This window comes from Electrona antarctica, assembly GCF_951216825.1.
Source record: "Electrona antarctica genome assembly, chromosome: 8".
NCBI classification, from domain to species: Eukaryota; Metazoa; Chordata; class Actinopteri; order Myctophiformes; family Myctophidae; genus Electrona; species Electrona antarctica.
This window is the reverse complement of record NC_136789.1, coordinates 8,460,326-8,475,369: the sequence shown is the minus strand read 5'-3', so window position 1 is coordinate 8,475,369 and position 15,044 is coordinate 8,460,326. Positions and strand designations below refer to the sequence as shown.

Below are 15,044 nucleotides of genomic sequence, written 5' to 3'. Positions count from 1 at the left end.
GGGCCATTCAGAACGTGTATACATTGTTTGATATTGGGAATGAAAACACAGGAAGTGGAGGGCTGAGGGCAGGCCAAACGGGCCAACATCCTGTTATACACATTCTATTGAGGCTTGCCCCCAGAGGCAAATTCAAAGGAAACAAACAGCGGAGGGTGCTGTTTTTCTTTTTTTTCCGATGGGTTCCCAGATTGTCAGAATGGTAGTATGTGATTACATATGTATGTACAGTATGTACTGTGTTGTTGTTAGTTTGTGTGATATCTTAGAGCAGTGTAGGAAATGTGTAAAATGTTAGAGGGGAAAATGTTGCCCTGTGTATGTCTAAATCTTAGGGGCATTGTATTGCCCTTTTCCCCAGTACATGTCTAATTCTGCATTTATGTATTTTAAGTGTGTGCACGTGTGCGTGCGTGCGTGCATGTGAGCATGTGTGTGAGCTCGTACTGTATTTCCAGTGAGTGTACTGATGTTGTCTGTGGCATGCTGTGTCCCATCAGATCCTCCAGAGGGTGCTGAAGGGCTGCAGTCAGAGCATGCTGTGCAGTCTCTCTCTAACTGCCTGCCAGTTCATGGAGGAACCAGGCATGGCCGTGCAGGTCCGAGAGTCCAAACACCCCTACGACAACAACACAAACTTTGAGGTGGGTAAACCTGGTGTTCCTGCAACCAAGTCAACTCACTGTAACTCCTTGTATACTGTACCTGGCAACAACAAACAGAATTCAGGTTCTGAGGAGTAGCCGTAGGGGAGGCCGTGCCTTTGCTGCTGCTGCTCCTAGGCTCTGAAATAGCCTGCCCTTTTTTTGTATAAAAAGTGCCAACTCTGAGTCTTTTAAATCCCTTCTTAAAGCACACTTTTATTCTTTGACTTTTAACCACACTTAACAGCTTGACTGCGGGGATTAAATAATCGTGATCCCTGCCTTATTTTCACTACCCTTTGAAGACCCACTGCGCCGACATCATCGTTGCTTTTCATGAAAATCTATGCTTTAAAATGGTGTACTCGCTTGTCGTTGTGTTGAAAAATATTCCAAAGTGGCGGTCACAACAACAGAGCGGAGAAGGAGCGCGCCTGCTGCGCGCCACCGCCGCCATTGCAATGCATTGGGCCTCAGTTTCCCAGAACCCTTTACATGCCAGTGCGACGGATGTTTTTGCGATGGCGTCATCAAAACGCGTCACGTATCTCACTCTGTCCGATGGAAACCCTGTATTAAAACGCAAATTAAACAATGAAAACATAACTCGTTATTGGGAGGGAAGCTGTTCTACATTCAATTTACTCATGTAACTTGGGAGGGAAAGTGTTGTTGTTGAACTTGCATAATTGAATTGTTGATGGTTTTAGTTCTCACCTTGTGCAGCACTTCACAGTCAATTTTGATTGTTGTAAAATGTGCTTTATATAAATTAAGTTTGATTTGACTCTGATACCTGTTTTTGGAGAACTATTGAGTACTGGGGAAAACTATAATATGTTGGTGGTGAGAGTGCATTCTGTGTATCTCTAGGATAAGGTGCACATCCCAGGGGCCATCTACCTGTCAGTGAAGTTTGACTCACGCTGCTACACGGAGGAAGGCTGCGATGAGCTCATCATGGCCAGCAGCACTGACTTCCTCCAGGATCTCCACAACTTCAGCGGCTCCCCCCAGAAATGGTCCGACTTTGAGATTCCTGGTAAGAAACACAACAGTCTCTTTGTGTGTGCATTGGTGTGCGTTGTATGTATGCATGCTGTAGGCCAAGGGTGGGCAACTTTGAAGATGGAGAGGGCCACTATATTTCCACACTCACTCCAGAGGGCCACATTGCATATACTGCATATACTACAAAAGAATTGCAGATCTACAAGCTCAAAACGCATCGTACTGTCACGCGTTTTGAGCTTGTAGATCTGCTATTATTTTAATTGAAATCCTGAATATTCTTTTATATATTTTTCAATTAGAATCCTGAAAAATAACATGTTTATTTAATTTAAAATGTTCTTATGTTAACTTTATTAACTTAAATGAAAATACATTCAGCTACTAATATAGACTGAAGTAATTAAGTAATGGTGTTTGAAATTTTAACAGCTGGAATAAATAATATCAATATTCGGATATTAACCTGCATGCCACATTAAGTGAAGTGGTTAATGTGGCCCCTGGGCCACCAGTTGCCCATGTATGCTGAGGACGTATGTGGTTGTGACTGACCTGTGACTTTTCTCTCAGGTGATACCCTGCACTACAGGTTTGTTTCTGACATGAGCAACACAGAGTGGGGATACAAGTTCACCGTGACAGGAGGCCACAGAGGACGTTTTCAGACAGGTAACATACTTTTGCACTGTATATCCAGGGGTATAGGAACGTGACTGATACATTTAATCAGCGCCAGCTCATTGTAATAGAAATGGGACTCAGGAATACTCCAGAGGCCAACCACCATTTTGTAAAAGGCAAAAAAAATGGAGATCTAACTTTCATATTGCTTTGCAACGCCAAGCTCTATTTTTGGACACAATCATATCCTATCAATAGTCTGTATAGTGTGTTATAGATTCAGATTATGGGCCCTATTTTCACCAGTCCCTTGACTGATTGTTTTTCCCTACTATTTTGAAAAACATTTTTGAATAGTTCAAATCTACAAGCTCACAACGTGTCGATGTAGATCGGCTAGTTGGAATATTAGCCGGCAGCATAATGACTAAATTGGGGATAAAAAGGGAGTAAAAAAATGACACTGTAAATTTAAAAAAGGTTAAGAAAGTTTAAAAAAATTATAATAATAATAAACAAAGTATTCAATCAGGCACCTGCTGGCCTAGTGGTCCAGGCGCATGCCACATATAGGCTCTGGCCTGACAGCGTGTCACGTCGAGTCCCCGTTCATGACGACCTTTGCTGCATGTCTCTCCCCTTCTCTCTCTCTCCCTCTTTCCTGTCTGTCTTCACTGTAACTGTAATTCAATCAATCAATTAGGCATTTTACCCCTTATTCAAACACTTGTTCTTGATTTACTTCAAACAGGGTTTGAGATCCTGAAGCAGATGTTGGCTGATGACCAAGTGCTCAGTCATCTGCCGCTGTCTGACATCTGGGAGTGGCAGGTGGGCGTGGCCTGCCGTCAAACGGGGAACCAGCGGCTGAAAGCCATCCACCTGTTGCTCCGCCTCCTGCAGTGTCAATCACAAACGTGAGCTCACACCCATCCATCCATTCCTCTGAATGCAATGAAAGCGTTTAACACCTACCCAGTCTCACCCAAACAAGGTGAAATAGCACGGAATTGCAATTCCGTGCATACACGCCTAGAAAACCCAAAAATCCCTACATATGACACTGGGCGCCGTGTTGTCTAGAATTGTAAATAATGTCAAACCCAAACTCACCCAGCCACGGTGAAATAGCACTTCCATACTAGTAGGCATGTAACGATTCACTCAACTCATGATACGATACTACAGTGCTCTACTACAGAAAGTGACTAATTTCTCTCCAAAAGCACTTGAATATGACTAAAGCTCACATTTCACAGCACACACCATAATTCACTAGCCCCCCTTGAAAATCGATTATTTTATTTCAATAAATCGATTCATATCGTCGGGATTAATATCGACATACGATATATCGTTACATGCCTACAGTACATACTAGTGAAAGCCACGCCTCCGTCGTGGTCAAAACAGTAGTCGTGTAATATGTGCAGATTTTGGGGTTTTCTAGGCATGCATGTATGGAATTGCAATTCCATGCTATTTCGCCGTATTTCTGTGAGATGGACTTGTACACGCACGCACGCGTGCACGCACGCACATGCACACACACACCCTCATGCTGACAACAACACTAGTACACTAGCTTTGCTGTTCGTAGTTTGGTGTAAGCATCAGCTGTACTCTTTTCTAGTTAATGCCTGTGTCGTTTGTTATCCCAGGAGACGAGACACAGGATTTCACTTCACACAGGGTTTGCATACAGGGCTTCACGGAAGCTTAATATCCTGATAGTTACCATGGAGATGAGCTAAGGGATATGTTTGAGGATTTGCATAGCTTCAGACTCTGGTGCTTTCGGGCCATGGTGACAGCATCACCATGCCCGAACGTAAAATCTTCCAACAGCCATTTTTCAGTTTTTTTCCGTCTGAGTCGTTTCTTGGGCATGCTGACACTTTAGCTGACTACCACATAATGTCCATGGTTCAGTTCCGCTCTGAGACCTACGTTGCACATTGTGCGTAGGGCTGTCACCAGTACAAATTTAAGTTGATGATTAATTGTCATACAAACAATTGCGATTAACAATTGAATTGTATGTTTTTATTTATTTTTTAACATTGAACATTAGAACATTACAATTTGTATTTGTTTGCCTTTTAGGCTTTGTAATCACACATTGCACAGGGCAGATTATGACAAATATAACTTAAATATACAAAGAAATCACTGACACATAATTATTAAAAACATCAACAAACAAATGTACAAAATAGCGGAACTAGTTGATCTACAAGCTTGGAGATCTACTATTTCTGTGTTTCCCCCCTAATGTTTGAAAATGTAAGGACAAAATGGATTATGCAAAAACAATTGCGATTATCTCAAATAATTGCGATTATGTAATAATTGTGACAGGCCTATAGTTGTGCGTGGTGTCTTGTCTTGACTCCATAATGCCGTGTCATCACGTCATCTCTCTTGAAGTCCTGCATAATAAGGCTGCTGTGTCATCATGTGGCTGCGTTGCGTTGCAGGGCCTGCGAGCTGACCCTGCTTCGGCCGCTGTGGCAGCTCTTCCTGACCATGGAGAACAACCTGGGCCAAGACCCCACCAGTATCACTGTGCTGCTGCCCCTCCACAGAGCCCTGACCGAGCTGTTCTTCATCGCTGAGTCCAGAGCCAATGTGAGTCACATTTCTTTCAGCATTTTTGTCCCATGATTTTGGTAATGTTTTTGTGTGGTGTTTGTGGGTGGATGTGTCTCTGCCTGGCTGGCTGGGTGGCTGAGCACGAAAACAGCATGGTTGTTTTTCACCACCTGTGCGCAACCTAACACACACACAAACACACATGCACATATTAACTGTATATATGGTGATTTTGGGTGTGCCAGTATAGTACAGTACAGTAGAGGGACCCCCACACGGTAACTGTCATTTCTCAACCGCTTCGGACGTGGGGCGGCTCGCCAGAATATAGCCGGCACCCTGTGTGCGTTCCTGTGGGTCTGGAACTTCCATGTTCCGGGGACCCCCACACGGAGTTGCACCACTCACTTCACACGGGTGTGATTTTTTTTTCTCCACTCAGTATCAATTGTCTAGTGCAGGGGTTCTAATCTCAACGTTTTTGGCTGTGGGTGGGGGGGAGGGGGTGTGCATGGGTGAATGTAATGCACAATCTATGTAAAGCGCTTTGCATAAAAGCACTATATAAATGCACCAGTCCATTACTGTGTCTGTGCCCTTTGGATGTTGCCGCATGTAATGCCACAATAAATCACCAGGGGGCAGTAGCAGGACGAAGACATGATGATATTGGCCTTGGACGCCCTTCAGAACCACACATGGAATTCAATATTACTGTCGCATTGAAGGAAGCGTGAGCTCAGTTCGGGGCTCTCCCCCGGTTGGCAGAGGGAGAGAGTAGCGCCCAGGAATACAGTTTAGGCAATTGGCACCGGGTGAAAAATGGGTTACAAAATTGTGGGATTTCAAATAATTTAATAAAAAATGTCACAGCAATGCTAGGGTTGTGTGCCTCCATCCAGGGGCCCGTTTGTCTTTTTTACCAGTGCCTCACGATCAAATTCGCATGGGTTTGCTATAGCCTCTGTTTAATGCTTAGTCATCTCCTGTTCATCACACAGCATCTGACATGTTCAGAGAGGCGGAACGTAGCAGATGAGAGAGAGAGAGAGACAGAGGGAGACACTAAACTAGTAATATTAGCTGACATGTTTGGCAGTGTACCATTCATGCCATGCACATATCACAATTGGATTATTGCTCCGTTGACCACCGAGCAACATACAGTTGGGGGTTATAGGCCACACTAGTCGCTCCGCGTGGCTGTTTAGCTATGGACGAATGCTCCTCGTTCACCACAGACTGACTACATTTTACCAGCTGTTCTGGAGATACTTAATACACCAAAACCTTCTCTAGCCATTGTGCTGCCACCAACACTGGCTTAGCCTGACTAATAATCAATGTGTAGGCAATTCTTTTCTTTTTCTATTATTTATTTTTGTACTGGCAGTCTTGGCAGGTTTCCAGGTTACCACTGACTACCCACTGACCTCAGACAGTGCAGTAAAGTCTAATTTATTCTTCATTGCACGACTGTGTCGCTCACAGAAAATACTTATCGTTGTAAGTACGAATTAGACTTATGCCAGCTGGTCAGCTAGCTACTCATTCGGTCGGTGACTTTTATTAGCACAACACAACACCACCATGCCCTCAAACTGGCACAGCAGTTGAGCAAGAGTAAAGTGCTGTGCTGAAAGAGCAGTGTCTTCAGTGTGACTTCCTGATGATGATGATGGTGGCTAAAATAAAACGATGCAGTTTACCCTCTCTGCTGCTCAGCCTGGCTCCTCCCACTGTCATTCTCTGACTGGTGCTTGACGCAATGACGACGTTGCATTGCAGGAGCTTCAGGATGTGGTTCAAGCCATTATGTGAGGTTTCAGAAGGAGACGGTACTGTACATGGTGCTGCACCTGAATCCAGGTTGCACTGACTGGAATCTAGGCTAGGTTCTCTTGCAGCCACTTTGCAGGGTAAGATCCAAAACAAAACAAAAACGTGGACATTGTTTTCTTGTTCATGTCTGCATTCACTCAGGTGCAGAATATAGACCAGGGGTTCTCAACCTTTTTCTCCCGGAAATGCTTTGGCCATGTCTACTTTATACTTAAACATTAATGGTGGAAATAGTCTACTATGCGACATGTTTTGAGCTTGTAGCTCTGCTATTAACACTATCTTTGCATTTTTAGTTTTTAAAAATGAAAGATGACAATCTTGATGATTATGAATATAATAACTAATTGTGATTATCTCAAATAATTGCGATTAGGCAATAATTTAATAATTGTCACAGACCTAGTCGTACTGACGATGGAGCTGTGTGATATGACTGAGCTCCATCGTGGCTCACACACACAGCATGTTGACACATGAAGTCGGCGCAGCAGCGTGCGATGACATACGGCCCTGTTCAACAGCTCCATGTTGACACTGCTGCAAAAACACGGCCGAGCTGCAGAGCAGTTCTGACGTGCCTTCCTTGTGAGTCTTCCAAAATAGCCTTATTTGGTCTGGGACAGGGACCACTGCATTTCTTAAGGTTTAGCACTTAATGCCGTCCAGATTTCCTTGCGTGATGCTTGCAGCTGGGGGGGGGCATGTCCATTGAGATATAATGAACTTTCTTCTACCCCCAGGAAGTGAGTGCTATATTTAGGAACCAAAAAATGGCACGTCACGCGCTGGTGACCATACAAATGGTGCTAGGATGTTCCCCAGAATAAACATTTGGGGTGTTGTGTGAGATGGATGGTTCCAGTGTGGCTCTGGACTGTGTCTCCTGGACCCATAAAGGCTCCATTTCGCCAGTGTCTCAGCCCATTTAGTTTGTATTTAGTCTTATCTGTGTGTCGTCCCCAGACAACTTCCCATGCTTTATCGTCTCTGCCGGGCGGAAACCTTGTATGTCCAAAAACATTACTTTCTATAAAATGTTAAACACGAACCTGTGTTCCAATGCACGCAAAGTCATTATTATTCACAAGCTCTTGTTTATGCTTTTACTTGCTTAAATATTTATACTTCTATATACTAGAGGTGTAAACTGTAAAACCTTTTTGCTATTTTTGCTACTTTTGCATGACACTGTGATGTGACAAAGTATACAATAGGTAATTAACGGGGGGAAAACATCACACCCGTGTAAAGTGAGGGGCGCTCTTATCATCGTACATCATCATAAATCATCTCATTCCAGCCAATCACAATTTGCGTCCTCGCCTTCGGCATCAATGTTTGTGGTTACGCAATGTTTGTGTTTACACAAACACTCAAAATTGTCCAGTCATTGTCAATGGCTTTTAATATTTGTGTTAAGACAAAATGTGGGTTACACACACCAAAAGCTGGACATAGGAGGGTCTAACTCCCCTCAAAAAGGATGACTTTTGGAGATACGCGGTGTCTACCCAACCAACAGTGATGTTATGTAACCTGAGGTATGTCTCTACTATGGGGCCTTGGTGGTGGAAACTATGATTTGATTTGATGGTAATTTTAAATAACATTCCACCATGGCTTTGACGGAGATATGGAGATGAAAAGTGGTCAGGGGGAACGGGAACCAAGCCTCATTTATAACTGGAGCATAGTAAGGCAGATAGCGTTGCATGTTCCTTCCTATACACTGCACTTATCGTACTTGACATTACTTAAGGCCCTTCGCTCCTCTAGGGTGCGTAGGCATTTGACATATAAGTCCACCACTTTACTCTGGTAATGGCGGTTCTTTTCAGAGCTGCCCGCTCTCTGACATTTCTTTCTTCCTGGACACTTCTTCTCCAGCTATTCCTCAGGGGCAACATTCTTATCTCTTTCCTTGAGAGTTACTTTTCAGGGCTTGTCGGATGATGTTTTGTGGCAGGTTTTCCCAAGGCCCCAGTGAGGCTCTCCAACGTTGAGGGCGGCGCTCGGCCCTAGTGGTAAGAGGAGGCACTGCAGGCGGACCCGTGGATTCATGACCGTGCAGCTGGGCTTTAACATTGAGCGCTCGGTTGCACTTCCGCATTTGACCACCAAAATGTGGTGGTCAAATGCTATCGCGCCGGTTCAGTCTCTATCCTTCTTTATACTCTATGGGTTTTCCTGAGGGTTTGAACAATCCATCTCTACTTTTCTCTTTCGAAATGTGTAAGTCAATGGAATCCTGACTTGCTCTTTTCCACAGGTCCATATTGCTTACTTTGTCTCTCCACCAGATGTTTAACACAATGTATGCCAAGAAAGTGGGGCCTCGTTCTTCTCTCCACGACCCGCCTGTGCCAAGACGAGGGACCTCGTCTTTCTTTAATTTCACTTAATCCAGCAATTCAAAAATATGTATTTATTATTATTTTTAATATTATTTATTTTGCTTTTACTCACAGCCTACATATGGATCTGACGCGCACACGCGCACGCTTATTACTCCATTTTCTTCTAAAAATGAGCCAAAATCCGATCTTTGTAAGGTTATTATGCCGTTCTTACATCGCACGGACCAAAACAACTCTGCCGCGAATCCTCTGCCTAGAGTGAAGACAGTGTGGTGGGGGGGGGGGGGGGCTGCACTTCCTTTGACTGACACTGGCCTAATGATCCCGCCTAGTGTAACGGGAGGGAATGTGTTAATATGTGTTGATGAATGTTTTTTGTAGCCTGTGTGTTTTGTTGTTCTCCAAGTGGAACATCCATACAGCATAACCTTTTTCACGCCGGGGGTTTAAGATAACGTAGTTTGGTGTTATTACTAGTTATCAGCTTTGTGATATTGACGGAGATTTTGGTTCATGGATCAACCACATTCTAATGTGTTTTCCAGGCACAAGGCATTTTCCAGGAGTACCTACTAGCAATGACCACTGATGAGCAGCTCCTGAACCACACAGCTCTGGTAAGACCTTTTCACTTCTCTCTACGTGCATGGTGTCCCCCAGGGGTCTATGATGGGTGTAGTACTTTTTTTTTCCTACACCAAATTTCTTGGCTGAAAATAGACGGAAGTGTTAGTGTAGCAATTGTTGTGAGTCTATAGATCAGCTTTTTTCATGTGGTTTAAGGTGTCTCTAGTCCTAAATTGACAAATTTAGGACGCACACACACACACACACACACACACACACACACACACACACACACACACACACACACACACACACACACACACACACACACCTTATTTATTGCTGGTTAATGTATTTAGTAATTACAACCATTAGCATGTGTAGCAGAATGAGCTATAGCTTCCACTCAGTGTACTGTGGTCCCGTGTTTCCAGAGGAGGCGGCGAGCGCTTTAGAGGAGGCGGGTCATGTGGGTGGAGGGACAGTGTGGAGTTGTGGGTGGTTGGATGGAGGAGGTTACTTTCATATTGAAAAATAACAGCAGAGTAGATGGTGTTTGTGATGTGGAAAACGGTTCACTTTAATCAGTCCACGGAGAGCCCCTTGGTATGGTAATACATTATTGTATACCTGACGAAGACCCACAGAGGTCGAAACGTTGTAACAAACAAACAAACAAATAAATAAATCTTCCTGGGAGCTACAACTCAGTGTGCGGACATCCAATCCTTTTTCATAATACATTATTGTTAGTCAGCAGCCACAGATTCTGGATTACTGAACAGAACAGACCTTAAGCAACCCTTCCACAGGAGATGTCTTTCCAGTCCTCGCTGTAAAGCAAACCGTGGAGTTGCCTTCACCAAACTAACAAAGATAATCATGCACTCTGTCTATAATTGAAATTAAAACGTCTTATTAGAGAGAGAAACACAACTTAACTTTTAGGCCCTCAGTCATAGTTGCCACTTTGCCTGATTTCTCTATAATAGATGTTTTAATTGCTAAATAAAATTGATGGATCCCTTGCCTCCAGTGTTACAGCACTGTGCATCTTCCTGAACAGAACTGCTTTGTTCCAACATTGTACAAATTCACTCACCTTTTCCCTTGTTGTCGTTTTCGAATCACACAGGCTCTGAAGAACATTGCCGCCATCAGCCTGGCTATCAATTACCCCAACAAATCCACCAAGCTGCTCGACGGGTCGCCCTGAGAGGACCGGACCATTTAAGAGATTTGACCGAGGTGATTTTAGAGGGTATGATTGCAGCCTGGAGGAGACCCATCTTCACGTTAACTCAGCTTGGCTCACTTTGATCCAGGGGATGAAGGCGTTGTTCCCCCCCACACAACAACCTCACTTACTGTAGGGACTCCCAGTGACATGCGTCTACTCTCTCCGTTTCTCTAGACAGAGAAGGGGGAGGGGGGGGCCTTACTAATCACAGTTCCGTTGGCCTTAGGTGAATCCAATATATCAGCATGTGCTTTATTGGAACAAGTGTCTTTTTTAAATTATTTTTATTTTGAAGTTTTACTTGACGATGCTGTGCTAAAAGTTGAGGTGTGCCAAATCTGCCACTCCCACAGGGAAGAAGTATTTTTCTTTCTTAAATTCTGTTCATTTTCTTTTGAATTGTCTCTAAACAAAAGCCACCTTGCATACACACGATTGATAATGGTGAAAGAAAGCAGCAAGCAGGTCACCTTGCCTGCATGCCGGCCGACCGTCTCTGTGGACATGTAGAACGTGTCTAAAAATACGGCCCGGGACGGTGGATTCTCATTAGTCACAATGTGGAGACAGTTCTGACCTACTAGCTCACTCAATTCCTCTCCTCCTCCTTCATCTTACTGAGGAAAAAAAAGTAGATGATTATTATTATTATTATTATTATAAAAAGTTTGATTTTCATTTATTTTTAATACTAGGACTAGGATTTGCCTGTGAATTCCTTCCTGAAAAAGATGAAAAGGCTCTGTAACTTTTTGGTGTGAAGTGGGAGCCTTAATAATATGGCTACTGCACCACTTCAAAGTTGACCACGGAATGATGTACATTAGAGTTGATATACTGTTACACCCGTACAGTGTGTAGGGTGGGACTGTTTTTTTTTTTTCTTTCTTTGTTTTTGACAGAAATTATAAAGAATAATTTAACAACTTTTCCCACCTTTCTTTCATGTTGGTGCCATTAAACAAAACACATATAGGACTGCCCAAACGGAACACCAATGCAAACATTTTGCCCTGAACCATTGAGGCATTGGAACGGAAATCTATCGTCCACCTCAAACCTCAGCCTGTGCTCTGTTACTTGACTTCAAGGATAGCACAAAACAAATTGATATACAGGAAACTAGAAGGACTTTAAATATTTATTTTAAGAGAAAAAGGCCTGATGCAAACAGAAAATAAATGTCTAATAAAAACCTGAACCATAGTGATTGAAAATAGGGGTAAGGAGAGGTGTATCATCTACTCTGGAGGGAGATGAAAGAAACAATGAATACATTTCCTGTGATTACATAACGCCAGGAGGAGATGTGTGGAAACGGCAGGGCTTACGAGCATGCTGTCAGTACACAGAAAGAGGTGTTGGGTGGTGGATATATGTTCTAAATATACTAAATGTGTAATTGTGTATGAATTCTAAAAAGTATGAATCCGAATCTGAATTCCTTTTCTGTCATTGTACAGTGTACAGCACAATTTACTGATGGTGCACTCACACACACACACACACAGTTAAGCAAATGTACGGTGAAACATATGCGTTTGCTGTAACCTCTAAAACAATGATACATAATATACTGTAAGAACAATACACATAAAATTAAAAACAAATTCCAACAGTTAAGATATTGCACTTCAGGATATTGCACATTTTCTGAATTGCAAGTAGTACAAGAAAGAAATGGACGCATACAAAGGTGCAATTAAAATGTCAACATCTGTGTAGTTCTGTAAACATGTAGTGGGGATAGTTTGGCAATGTTCACTTCCTGTATGGCTCTGGCGTCGAAGCTGTTCTTAAAGCGCCACGTCACCCCTTTTGCAACCAGATCTTATTTTAATGATGTTTGGGAGACAAGAAACACTTTCCTGGGGTTTTTATGTGGGTCTCACTGCTGGATTACTACAAGGACCATGATGCTTTGCTGCACTCACCGCACCTTGTGGAGAGGAGAGGGTTGTCTTACTGCATGTAGTAACATGTAGTCCAGGAAGTAAGTGAGAGCATTGTCCATGACATCGCTGGCACTTTGAAATACTAAAATATGTAAAAACATGTATTGCACACATAAAAAGAACCCATGAAAGTGTTTCTTGTCTCCCAAACAGCATTAAAATAAGATCTGGTTGCAAAAGGGGTGAAGTGGCCCTTTAACTCTTTTTTTGCTAAGTACGTACATATTCGTACCCCCCAGCTATGGGACGTCATCAGCCAGGTACGTACATATTTGTACCCCCGGCCCCCGTATACTCCTTATACTTATATGAAGCGGTTGAGCTCCAAAGCAACGTTTAACATTGGTCCGGTTGCTATGCAACACCTCCGTCACCACCAGCTATGGGACGTTACAACTTTTTATTTACCTCGGTTCAAAGCAGGATTTTCAAGAGAGAGATGGGGGGGGAAGACACGTGGCAAAGGCCGTTGGGATTGAGAGTCGAACCCGCGGCACGCCGTCAGGCTGGCTCAGCAGCCTAGGTGCCCTAGCGGTTAAGCTAACCGTCCGGGCCTTAAAGTGACTCTTAAAGTGAACGCAAACGCTGGCACAACTTAACTACACTTTTGCTACCACCCTGCGGCACAAATTAAGTTTGTTTGTTCTTGATGGTGGAAGTTTAAACCCACCACCACCTTCAAACAATAGTCTTGTTTCAAGAAGTAGAGAGAGGGGACGCGTGGGGGCTCTGTTATCGGGTTTAAACTCAATTTTTGTTCTCTTTTCTTTTTTAGAATGAAACCACGGTGGTGTACTGTATGCCAAAGAAACCCATTATTGTGAGTCATCAAAATGAGCTCCCTCCACTTTTCATCACATTGCTGCCCTGTGAGGAGGAAGCGAGGGGAAATGGGTTAGAATATCCCTATTTATTTTTTGATAGCCCCTATAAGCATCTTTGGTGTTTTTGTTTACATGACTGTCAGCCACAGCGGGGAGCATAATTTATAATCGGTCGTCCAACCATATATAACAGATTTTCCGAGTTAAATTAAAAAAAAAACACAAAGTGACTCACTGCTAGTGACTACAGTAGTGGCACAGTAAATAATTGAGCTCAACATTCTTGACTTGGTGAGTTCGAAGGCCTCCAGCATGGCTTCTTTTTGTTCTCTGAAGAATTCAGTTGGATGACGCCTCACTTACCGTATATACCATGTGCCTACAGCTAAAACAAAAAAAGCAATCGTTTATTTAACTCATGATATTGGAAAGATCTTTAATTATATTTTAAATTAGAAATATATTGTTTAATTTGAGCATTTTCTATCTTTTTACCTTTTTGTGTTGGTGTCATTGTGTTATTGCTCGTTACTTGAGACTGACTGAGATTTGAATGTACATATCTGTGAATATTGTTAATTGCATAGTAATAATACAGGGGGGGCAGTCTTTCATATCAGCCCCTTACCAATTTGAATTTTAATATATTGGTCACTAAAGGCTAGACACATTATTTTGTTTTATTTTGTATGCATGGCACATTGGAGATCAATTGGAAGAGTATACTGCTTGGGTTGAAATGTGATCCATTTCTAATTTAAAAAGAAAAAAAGTAAACATTTTGATGTGAGAATGTTTCTTTGTGTCATCTTTCGTTTGTCTGTGTTCATTATAGGGGTTATTATCTTAATTGAATCATCATAGATTATCTGGAACTCTTATACCAATTTCCATCTGTTACTGTACTTTATAGAGGGTATGCGCATGCATAAAGTGAGTTTAATTTGTTTAACGTTGTTTAATGCAATCAGACGCTACACCGCTCCCCGTAGATCAGTGGTTCCCAAAGTGGGGTCCTTGAGGGAGTTCCAGGGGGTCCCCAGCTAAATGATAGTTAGGAACCAAATGGACCCTTATGGGTCTATAACTCAGAGTGTACAAATGGAACCAAATGGACCCGTTTGTACACTCTAGACTAATGCATGTCAAACTGGCCATAAGCAGTGAGTGCATTCTCCGGCAGCGGCAGCAGCCACGGAGACGCCGCCAATTGCCGACAACAGCCGTGGCAGTGTTTCCTATGCCGTGGCAGTGTTTCCTCTGCCACCGGCAAAGCCTCCTAATCCACCACAGACCGGCGGATGCCGGCACCTGCCACTTGCCACCGGCACATGCCGGCACCTGCCCCGGCACATGCCGGCACATATGCCGGCACATGCCAC

The 15,044-nt window shown here is 43.2% G+C and overlaps 1 protein-coding gene across 8 annotated transcripts in view; it reads left to right on the top strand.

Moving 5' to 3' along the window:
• Nucleotides 1–14,455, top strand: part of zzef1 (zinc finger, ZZ-type with EF hand domain 1) — a 51,689-nt gene extending 37,234 nt beyond the window's left edge. For 7 of the 8 annotated variants that reach the window (XM_079508257.1, XM_079508256.1, XM_079508255.1 and 4 more), the window contains 7 exons: nt 501–644; nt 1,518–1,686; nt 2,229–2,327; nt 3,031–3,196; nt 4,760–4,910; nt 9,622–9,693; nt 10,779–14,455. In XM_079508257.1, coding sequence (XP_079364383.1) covers nt 501–644; nt 1,518–1,686; nt 2,229–2,327; nt 3,031–3,196; nt 4,760–4,910; nt 9,622–9,693; nt 10,779–10,859 — 882 coding nt within the window. In that variant the 3' untranslated portion in view covers nt 10,860–14,455. The remainder of the gene's footprint in view (nt 1–500; nt 645–1,517; nt 1,687–2,228; nt 2,328–3,030; nt 3,197–4,759; nt 4,911–9,621; nt 9,694–10,778) is intronic. The other variant, XM_079508251.1, reaches the window with a different exon arrangement.
• Nucleotides 14,456–15,044: the final 589 nt, after the last annotated feature.